At 35.4% G+C, this 11,434-nt stretch overlaps 1 protein-coding gene across 1 annotated transcript; it reads right to left on the bottom strand.

The window, feature by feature from the left end:
- Window positions 1-1,558: 1,558 nt before the first annotated feature.
- On the bottom strand, window positions 1,559-4,392 carry LOC133866451 (NAC domain-containing protein 92). The gene is made up of 3 exons (XM_062302982.1): window positions 4,086-4,392; window positions 2,708-2,973; window positions 1,559-2,407 (listed from the first exon to the last, which is right to left on the bottom strand). Exons 1-3 carry the CDS (start codon window positions 4,237-4,239, stop codon window positions 1,886-1,888), a joined length of 942 nt encoding a protein of 313 aa, XP_062158966.1. The 5' UTR covers window positions 4,240-4,392; the 3' UTR covers window positions 1,559-1,885.
- Between the last annotated feature and the right edge of the window lie 7,042 nt (window positions 4,393-11,434).

Here is an 11,434-nt window from a genome sequence, read left to right as displayed (position 1 = left end):
CCATACTATGGGCCGATGATAATGCCTTTGTAAGGGCAATGGATAGACCAGAATACTCGGGCTGTGTCTGTGGAATGGGGTTTGAGCCACTACCAGTTAGATCCACGTATCGCTCATCTATATCAGTGTAATGCAAGTCCCAGGACCCTGCATATGTCTCTGAAATGAGTTCAATGAAGGTGCAACTGAATGAACTGTAGGAAGAGAAGAGAATCACTAATGAATTGATGGCATCACAGGATCAAATGATAGCAGATTTGAAGAGGATTATTGAAAGTGTTTCCTCCAATGCAACAGCGGGCAACACTTTGGCTGCTCAAGACACTGAGTCACCTACTGTCTTGAGGGCGGGATCTTCAATAGCCAATCAACCAGGTTAGCTCCCAACATGATTAGCTAATTAACAAAGTATGATTTTATTTTTTATTATTATTATACGGTTGAAAATGTTACATATATCATTACTAGTTTCCCATATATAGTTGCGTAACACATGTCATCCGAATCACTAATGTAGGTGCCACACCCTCATCCCAGGATGATGATCCGCATGAGTGACTATGTACGTAGGATATGAAGTTATGTTGGTAGTCGTGACATACATTATTAGTATTCTTTTGAATGTATGTAGGTGGAATATCGAAGTTTGTAAATGATGTAAACACTGTTTATATGGTTTTATCGGTTGGACTTGATCGGTTTGTGATTGTAGGTAACTTATATATTATGTTTGGAATTACTTTGAAAGTTTTGGAGTTTGTATTATAAATGTTTGGGGTTGAGTGATATTACGTTGATACGTCGTCTTAATTGTTATTGTTTTGTTTATGGCTTGGTGTACATCAAGCCATACTGATTGTTTATGAGTGTATGAATATGTAAACAATATTCTTACTATATCAGCTATTACCAAAAAATGAAAAAAAAAAAAAATAATGAATATATATATATATATATATATATATTTTGGAGTCGTATTGCATTTAAAACGACTCCAAGTTGTTGGAGTTGTTTTCAGTACAAAACAACTCCAAATGATTTGAGTCGTTTTAACAAAAAAAGACTCTAATTGAAGTCGTTTGAACAATAAAATGAGTTTAACCCAGAGTCCAAACGCTATATGTTAAGTTGTTTTCTATCGACTCCAAAGAAAAGACTTAAAACAATTAACTTGTGTTGTTTTTATGCCCAAAAAGGACAAAAAAAAAAAGATGTCTCAGAAGACCCGATTTTTTGTAGTGTCCCCTACGGCATTTCTCTCCCTAACATATATAATTGGTATTTTTCTTTGTACCTGCTTAATGCTAGTTCTAATTATATCCCATATGTGATTACTGTATCGCTTTAAATTACAATTGAGGAACAACTCAAATGAGGATTTGCCATTTACATGTCTAAAATAATGAACTTTAGAATACTTCTTGGACGGCGATGTTCCCATGTTACGTGTCAGAATTATTTGATGAAGTAGTTTGCAATTTCCATGTGACACACATTGCTTAAATTTTAAGTAAGCTTGTTTGTGACAGTAGAGAGAGAGAGAGAGAGAGGGGTAACGTGCCCAAAAAGGCTTTCCCTTTTAGATATTTATTCATCAACAGTGCGAGGTATAGACAGGACGGTTCTAAGTGGAACATAATTAACAACAAAGGACTCTGGAGTTTCCCCTACTTGACATTGAACTACACCAACTTAATTGAACATAAACAGAACCACGAGCAAGTTTCCCTACTTGAACATCTAATAAAACCAACTGAACAAAGGTACAACGTATATTGGTTGCACATAATTATCTTGTGACAACAATGTAAGAGTTTCCAGTCATATGGTTTACACAGAAGAGACGTTTAATAAGAAGTTAGTTCTCATACTTCAGGTAATTGCTTCACCAAATGGAGTCCATATTGAATGGTTGCTCCGCCTGTTGCTGTTGTGCAGATTCTAATACTTTAGAGGAAGATGGTTGCAAATTTGCCGTTAAATCATTTCCAAAATGAGAAAACCCTTGTGGCATGTACGAGTAGTCTGTACTTGTAGCTTCTCTTGGCTGATAACTTCTCAGCTGTAATGCCTTGAGAAGTAGGGAATTCACTGAAAGACCAGAGCTTAGCAAACTAGAAGGCCATGAGAGTGATGGAGCTCCCCAATTCATGTTCAAGTTCATGTTGTTCATGTTAACTTTGTTATTAATATCACTGTTGTAACCTTGTGGTGATATAATATTACAGAACCCGGTGGATGAATTTGCAATGCTGTTTAAATTTGGTAATTCAATGTCTCCGAATTCATTTGCTATTGAGTTTGTGTCACATGGAGACTCATGATCAAGACATGGCTGCGAGGATGGCGCCTGTTGTGGTTTTTTCACTGCGCTCTTTTGGAAGATTCTACAGACTACCCATTCCTCCTGAAAAAGTGTTCACAGATTAATAAAATGATTAAATTCATTCATTTTTATCAGTTTCAACTTTTAGGGTAAATGGTGATCGATTTAATATGGTATCAGAGCTATTTCAGTTAAATATTCCATGCATTGAGCCTCACTTATTAAGAGTGTATTTGAATCTTAAGCTTTTGGAATAATAAGTGGTGATTTAACCACCAAAAAAAAAGAAAAAAGTAAAAAAACCCTAAAAAAATCCATAAAAAAATTACCAAATTAAGAATTCATGAGAGGAGGGCAAGTGTTGTGCTTTTGGTTAATTACCTTGGTGGATTTGAAAGGATGATTGCTTTCTAGCCTGTATTCATGCATAACCCAGTTGCTTTTCTCACCCCTAGGAGCTCTTCCCTTGTAAAATACTAGGGTTTTCTTCATACCAACAAGGACTCCAGCGCGAAATATTTCCTTGTCCTTCCCTGTGGTTTTCCAATAGCCTGCTTCAGTGGCTCGATTGGTCCGAAGTCCTGTTGGGTATTTTCGGTCTCTCAAGCTGAAAAAATACCATTCTTTTTCTCCCATGGAAGCCTTGCCTATACCACAAATTAATATTCATTTAACATCCATCAGTACTTCTTCTTTCCATCCATAAAAGAAATTACAAATAATTTTTATACAAATTCTACCAGAATCATATATATTTGAACACATATAATGCTTAATTAATTACACTGATTAATTAGTACGTACTTCCTGAAAGAATTCATTCACGTTAAGAAAATAGTTTAAATTCATTCGAGAAAACGTGGAGCTAGCGTTATTCTATCTTGATCAGTATATATCTTAGCTGGAAAAAATTAAGAAAAAAGAAATAGTTATTCAAATAATTAAAATGTCAACACTGGCAATTTGACCTAGAAATTAAAAATATGCCAATTAGACATGTAGATCACCAGAAAGCTACAGATTATATCATATATGGCTTTTTTTTTTCTTTTTTTTTTTTGTAAAACCATCTCGTGTACATCAATATTTATCATTAAGAAATCGTTTCGGTTATTAAGAAGCTTAAAAAAAAGAAAAAAAAAAAAAAAAGAAAAGGAAAAACAAATTGTCATGATTAAGAGAAGGGAAAAGAACCTTCGTTTTTTGTTTTTTTTTGGGAAAGAGTATGTGTCAACTTTCCCCATTCCAAACTTTTCTTCATTGTTCATATTGGCAAAACTATTTTTCGAAAAAGACATTCTGAAAATTCAATTACCCAGTGAGTAAAATGATAAGGACTATCAAAATTTTACAAAGTAATTAATGATATTTATGACAGGAAGACTGAACACATGAACGACCTAAATTCATTTTTTTTTTTTTTTTTTTTTTTTGTGTGAATGAGTAATTTTCATTATCAATCCAATTACAAAGAAATCTTAGCAGAGTTAAAGCAAAAGACAACCAATTATAAGAACAACCTAACTAATATTTCATCTAAACCCCAAATTCTATAAGGATAATATTTTCTTTATTACCTTTAGAGAGAATCCTAGTTTTAACCTCCCATACAATCAGTTTGAGCAATTGCTCTTCAGTTTTGGGATGATTAGCATAAAGGGCCTAAATCCAATCCATCTTCTGAATGAAAACAACAATAGTATGATAAAATAGATGGAAATTAAGGAGGGCAGAAATTAAAGAATCAGACACTAACTACCTGGGAGGTCCCAAGGTTCACACTTGTTGAGATCAACAACTGCCATGGCTTTGGTTTGGAAACCAACATCTGTAACCTTGCGAGTCAGATAATACGTAATGAGTTCTTCATCAGTGGGATGGAATCTGAACCCAGGAGGGAGGCTTTCCTCCATCTCTACGACTCAGATTTTCTCGTGGCTAAGAATACGCGATCGATAAATATATGATATGCTTAAAAGTATATAAGCTTGATAGGATCACCGAGACGAGGTATTAATGGTGTTCACTTTGTACTGTTGTATAACTCTCACACTTGAAGGAGAAGCTGCCATGCTAGGTCGTCTTTTTTTATGTTGTATTATACAGCTAACACTTTGACAAAGATGGGGCCGGGGCATGGAAATTTGGAAATGGGCATAGTAAACTACCAAAATGCCATTGTTCTGCATGGGGTGTGGGGTGGAATTCCGAAATTACTGAATTACCAAACGTCTGTGGCGCTGACTGAGAAACAATTCAAAGAAGTGGGTGTGAAAGTTGTGTCAATAATCTGCACACGAGGGTACGTTGGGCTATGAATTCTCTCTTTCAGCGATCCTGTCCAACCACCTTCACCCATTCCTACCCACCGAACCCTCCGGTAATCTAACCCTACTCCAATGGGAACACGAAGCTTATAATACTATCCCACTTGCTAAGATCGATATCGATCCACCGTCAACTTCCTCTCAATCTGACCGGAGTGGAGATTTTCTTGTATATCCTTGACTAATTTATTTACATAAATTGATTGCAAATAGATAATATAATATTCAAATTAACTGTCGTTTTAAATAATTAGTGTCATAAGGAAAGTTTGTTGCGAAGCTTCTTTCAAGATACATCTTGGTAATTTCCTTAATTTGGTGTTACGTACTTATTTCATTGAGATGACTAAATATGAAAAATATGTTAATTAATATTTAATAATTGACAGTAGTCTAATTAAGAGCCGTCCTGCCTGTACTTTGCTATCTTTTTTCAATGTGTACAAGTATTACTAGGAGTGGTTCAAATGCTCACCAAACCACACGACTGTATCCGGGTTAACCACACATTTTTTTTATTTTTATTTTGGATGAATAGGTTAACCATACATTTTTGTTGGCTCTCTTTTCTTCATAATTCGTCTCCTTTGTCTTCAGAGCTCTCACAAATTTCAATCCTAACAGGAATTTTAGAGTATCGATCACATCTGTATATGCTTCCAACACTTCATGGTTTCTAGAAACACAAGTACTTGCTCAAGATAGCTAGAGAGGGGCTTCTCTCTCTCTTGTTTTTATTAGTTATTAAATACCAAAAATACATAACCATCCCTTTCTTATTTTATTGATATGGGTCATGTACTATTTGCATGGCATATTTATTGATAGATAACATGATCTTCATCTTAAAGTACTTCATTAAATATTGACACTAACGTACATGTAGATCATCAGAAAGGCACACTCATCATATGAAGTGGGATTTTAGGTTCATCGATAGAAATTCCACTATCATCGCCTAGCGAAAAAACCAGAAGAACTACAAACTTCGAATCTTTCTGTCCCGAAAGCTTTTACATGTACACCTAGGTTTATACGTAGTTCAATAAAGTTCGTACCAATAAGTTTTTGTTAAGAATGTACAAGTACGACGGTTATTTTGTTAAAATATATATATATAATTTTTTTTTTTTCCATAGATGCAGGCATACGTATTTTTGCAAACTCAATTAAAACTTGACCGACACATAAATTCTTGCAATTTTTTTTTCCTAAACAAAATGATGGGTATTTTGAGAGTTTTGAGACCCCTAGCTCCATTGGGATTTAATGTAAAATTCTAATGGAATTGTGAAATTGAAAAAATTTGAAAAATGAATACACTAAATTGAGAGTTTTTGAAGTTTAGAAGATCGAGTATTTGCCAATGCGGTGGAAGTTTATGGGAGTTAAGTAAAGTTTCCCTTAAAAATAATAATAATTAAAACCGGTTTTAGTTTTGGTAAAACTGTATAGGGTTTGAAACTTTAAGGGTTTCATTTCTTCTTTCTATTTCTTTAATTATTATGGTTACATTTCATTAATCTTTCATGAGAAGTAGCTTCGGAAGCATTAGTATACACTACAAAAAACTTTGTTTTTAGCCACTTGCAATTAGCCACGTGTATGGGGTCATACACATGGCTAATTGCTAGCCACGTGCATTTAGCAATGGCCAATTACACGCAGTGAATCCAGTTGTGACTAAATGCAATTTTAGCCACGTGTCCCTTTATATATGCGACTATTTAGCCATGTAGCATTTAGCCACGTGCCACTCCAAGTGGCTAACTGAAATTTCATTTTTCTGACAATTCTAGCAGCGTGTAATGAAAGACACGTGACTAACATTTTTGTTCTTTTTTTTTTTTAAAAAAAAAAAGAGAAAAGAAAAAAAGAAAAAACATAATAGAAATTTATGTTCTGTTTTTTCTTTTTTCTTCTCCCAATCCGGCGTAAATCTAGGCCGGGACCGGCAATCACCCAATCGCCGGATTCGAACCCATCAAACCAAAAATTCAAAAACCCAAAATGGGAAAAAATTCAATACACCAAAACAACAAGAAGTCGCCGGAAATAAAACTAGAAAAAAAAAAACAAAAAAAAACAAACAAAAAAAACAAAAAAAAACAAAAAACCAATTCGCCGGCCATTAAACCCAGTCGCCCACTCAACCACTCGCCGGAAATCATCAAACCAAACAAGAGAATCGGTCGATCTAGATCTGGATCTCTACCTCTCCGGCCGTGATCCTCCGGACTCCAGCTCTGTCGTCGACCACGGATCTATCTCCGATCGGTCTCCCTCTTCCATCTCCCTCTGTGTGAAGAAAAGAACAAAAAAAAAAAAAGGAGAAGAAGGAACGGCGAGCGTGGGAAAAAGGGAAAGAAGGAAAAGAAAAACCGAACGGAAATCAAACCAAAAACCGGCCGACGAGGGTGAGTCGGCCGGATCTCCTCCATCTCTGAGAGTTGGTCGACCACAAGCTCAACCTCTCGGGCCGTGACCCTCCGGACTCCAGCTCCGTCGTCATTCGCCGGATCTATCTCAGAATCTCTCTCTCCAGCTCTCTTGATCTCCCTCTTCCATTTTCCTCTCAGTGACTGTGTAAAGAAAGGGGGAGAAATAAGGGAAAGAAGGAAGAAAAAAGAAATGAAAAGAAAAGTCAAAGGGGGGTGGGGAAATGAAAAAGAGAGAGAAAGGCGGAAATGAAAAGATGCTGAGCGAGGAAATGCAAAAGAAAAAAGAGGGGGGAAAATTAGAATCAGTAGTTGGCCACGTTTATTTGATGCACGCTGCCAATTGGACGCGTGTAAAAATTACACGCGGCCAATTTATTACACGTGGCTACTTGTTTTTCATATGCAACTTGCCACGTTGTCATCAAGACAAGTGGCTAGTTGGCCGCGTAGCTACAGTAACCACTACTGTAGACACGCGGTTAATTGTAGCATTTTTTGTAGTGATATATTAATAGGTACAATTGATATTCGTTTTATTCCTTCTCACTTTGCCGATAAATTTTACTAGTTTGATTGTTTCGTGATTATGTATAGTGCAACGTGATGAGTTGTAGGCTTTGTAGCCATGCCAGTATTACGTACACTACAAAGAAATCGGCATTTTATGTCATTTTTTTTTTTTTTTTTTTTTTCGTTCAAACAAGCTACATTATTTTTACTGTTGTGAGTTTTAAAGAACTTGCGGACGCACGAATTATATGCAATATAATGTATGTATGCAAGTGCGAGGTCGAATCCGCAGAGAATTGCGTCGTAAAAATCAATTTCTATTTAAACTAATCATATTTTAACCTAGTTCCGAATTTTTAGGGTTTTGTCGTGCAAAATAATAAACTAAATAAAACTTATTAAGAACAATTTATGGGAAACACTAAAGTTTTTAGAATCCATCTCGCCAAATCAAACAACATATTCGTGTATTTTACTCATACAACCAATAAACAAATAAGTTTTATACATTAATTATTCAAGGTTCCTTAAAAATGCATATTAAATCATTCAATGAATCCAACCATTAAACAAATCACAACGAATACCCAATTGAAATCAAATCATCCACTGTATCCGTTTGATATACGAATCACAATGGATATCTGATTTTAATTGAATGATTCAATTTATCCATCGGTTGAAACACATCCAATATCCAACTTCTCTAAAATAATCATCACAACTTTCAATCAAATGAAATAAATCACTTAATTGAATTGGATTTGAACAATACTTTGATTAAACATCAGAATTATATAAATAAAATAACACAAATGTTAGTGTTAATCAATGGCGAAATTTTATCTTCAACCTTAGTTGAAGATTTTAGCCTCTCATAACTAAAAATAACAGTCTAACTTGAATTAAAAACATTAAAATCAATGACTTACCAAGGAAAACGTTCAAAGAGCTCAAGAATGGCTCTAGGTCCAAAATAAGCTCTCAACGGTGCCTCCCAACGTGTTTTTACAGGAGAAAAGATATAAATACTAAAAATCCAAAGGTTTCGGAGCTGCCAAGTTAGCCTTAGTGTGCTCGATCACACACTAGGTGCGCTCGAGCATAGTCGGGACTTCTTCATTTCTTCTACAGCGCAACGCATGAGCGTTGCTTGCTTCGTCATAGTCGAGTGTGCGCTCGAGTGTGCTTGCATGGATACAAGTGCACAGTCTAGAATTTCACCTATTTTCCCACTTCTTTGCAATTCCACATAAAGACCGTTATTTTTTTCTCAATGAACTGCAAAACATTAAAACACCAAAACTAACCAAAAATATCAGAAAATAACGAAGCTAAAGGTTTAGCAAATGGAAATTAAAGGGTCCAAATATACAATATTTGGCACTCATCATATGTCATAGTTCAATTTCATATAGTCTACCTAGGATTTTAACTCCTTCCCAGCAGGGTTGGTGCTGTCCCGAGAGACCTGTAATACAATACCAGTGCTCCGAATATTGTACGCTACCGTCTATCACTAGCAGCCTGACCGAGTCTGACCTTGGGTGGCCCACGCCACTAGTGAAGTCTATCTATAGTGACCATCACACAAGCATGGTTACGCTAGTCACAACAACCATTAGTTCTGAGGTCAAACATAACAATAAACCTTTAACCATAGAGGATAACCTGTATAATAGTAAGCCCAAGGTCGTTCTCCCCCACGTACCAGTGTACCATGTCATACAATGTGTAACGTCTAAGATGTTAATTAAGTGTTAAAAAAATGAATTAGAGTAATTAAGTGATTAATTAGGTAAAATGAGGAAGAAAAACACTTAGGAAACATTTAGAAATGAGTTTCTGAGTTGTGCGTCCGAAATGACTAATTCTGTGTCTAGACGGGTCAAGTAGTAGAACCATGTCCTCTAAAGTGTTCGGACGGCTTAGGGATGAGTTAGGTAATAGGTTCACTTCTCGGCAAGTGTCTAGACGAGCAAATCTTATGTCAAGACGAGCTTGACAGAAATTTGTATTTTCACCGCGTGTCTGGACAGGCCTCGGTAGAAATTGCTTGAAGCAAATTTTCAGCTCATTTCTTCCATATTTCTCTTCTCGCAAATGATTTATGTCCATTGTCTCTCCTAGTGTTTGATAATAAACCCTAGATTTTGGTAGATTGAAACTTCTAAACTCAAATCTGACACCAGAAACGTGATCTTTGCTACAAGATATATGTTTTCACCGATCATTTTGAGGTAACTCTGAAAACCCTAGTTCCTCTAGATTTTGTGTAGATTTTTTAGGGTTTGAGTTCAATCTCTCAATTTTCTTTAGGTATTGTGTATTTTGAAGTGTTCTACACAATCTCCAAGCACTGGGTTTCACTTTTGGTGAGATATCAAGGTAAAATTCAAAACCCTAGATTTTCTAAGTGTTGTAAAATTAGCAATTTGTGTGTCCAACCCTAAGATAATCTTATGGGTTATTGTTATTAGTTAATTGGTTGTCAAATGGAGTCCTAGAAAATTATGGAGTCTTAGTTCTTGAGCAATTCAAGAGTTAAGTGGGAATTTAGAGTTAGAAAATATTATGTGTTGATAATAATATGTCATCACAATGTATTGTACAGTGATACATTGTGTGACCTACAAGAAGGATTTGTTCATAGCCCATTGTCAAGCAGTCTAAGTGAGTATTCAACTCACTAAGAATAGATATTACATTTTGTGAAGTTTTTACGATGAAATGAAACGTTAGATTTATGATAAACCGAGCCAATGATATTTTGAGATGATATATGCTTGTTATTGATTTTAATACCTCCAATTATGTTAAGTTATGTCTTTAGATGATTTTAAATGAGTTGAGAATTATGTTTTCATGATGTATTTGAAAAGAGATAGAGAAGCATGCAAAGTTATACGATGCATATATGTTTGTTACCATGATCATGATGAGTATGAGATGTGATGAGTATAAGCATAGCAAGTGTAAGACCAATAGATATAAAGCCTCACGACATCAAAAACAGGACCAGGGCTTCAAGTTCCACGGTACATAGTAGTCAGAGCAAGTGTAAGGCTAGTGGGTATAAAGCCCCACGGCATCAGCAACAGAAAACAAAGAAAACAAATGTGTGGCAAACATAATATGATGTGTGACATGATTTATGTTTTATGATGTTTTCACAGCTAGATGTACAAGTTTGCCTTTGAGTTTGAATGAAACAGAATATATGTATACAGTTAAATCTAGATTGCATAAATGATTCATATAGAATTTTATACTAGACGTACCAATATGCCTATGAGTTTGAATAGAACAGAGCATATATATATAGTTACGGCGAGAGTGCATATGATGTTTTATATGGTGTTGAGCTTAATTGTGCTTAGATACGTGTATTTTCTAAAGGTTTGGAAATACTCGTATCTCTGCATAGCTGAGTTATGATGCTACTCATCTGCTTAGATGTACTCGTATGCTTGTTATTCCCAAAGGTTTGAAAAACTTGTATACGAGTATGGCTTAGTCATATGATATATGTATAAATGAGTGTATAAGTAGTAAGATTCATCATGGATACGAAGTGCCTGTGTTTACCTTATTAGCTATGAAACTTTTAAAGAATTATTCCCACTAATAGTTGCTATTATAGTAAATGTAAAGTAGAAAAGAAAATAGTTGGTTCATTATGAAAATATGGTGAGTTTTATAATGCTGAGTTTGTGGACTCACATGTCCACCTATGCTGAGGTAGCTATCACCACGGCCGTGTAGACGTTGATGCTTTGGCTGCAGGTATCGCTAATGTCGACGATGACCCAGTGATATTGTATTTGGGA

The sequence above is a fragment of the Alnus glutinosa genome, chromosome 4 (assembly GCF_958979055.1).
Source record: "Alnus glutinosa chromosome 4, dhAlnGlut1.1, whole genome shotgun sequence".
Taxonomy (NCBI): Eukaryota; Viridiplantae; Streptophyta; class Magnoliopsida; order Fagales; family Betulaceae; genus Alnus; species Alnus glutinosa.
Note: the sequence above shows the minus strand (reverse complement) of the source record. Positions and strands in the feature narration are given on the sequence as shown.

Excerpts from the sequence above, each read along its gene's own strand:
- LOC133866451 (XM_062302982.1), bottom strand. The coding sequence starts at position 4,239 with ATGGAGGAAAGCCTCCCTCCTGGGTTCAGATTCCATCCCACTGATGAA. Across the intron at positions 2,974-4,085 it reads TGAACCTTGGGACCTCCCAG|GCAAGGCTTCCATGGGAGAA; the intron begins GTAGTTAGTGTC and ends TTTGTGGTATAG. Across the intron at positions 2,408-2,707 it reads ATCCTTTCAAATCCACCAAG|GAGGAATGGGTAGTCTGTAG; the intron begins GTAATTAACCAA and ends ACACTTTTTCAG.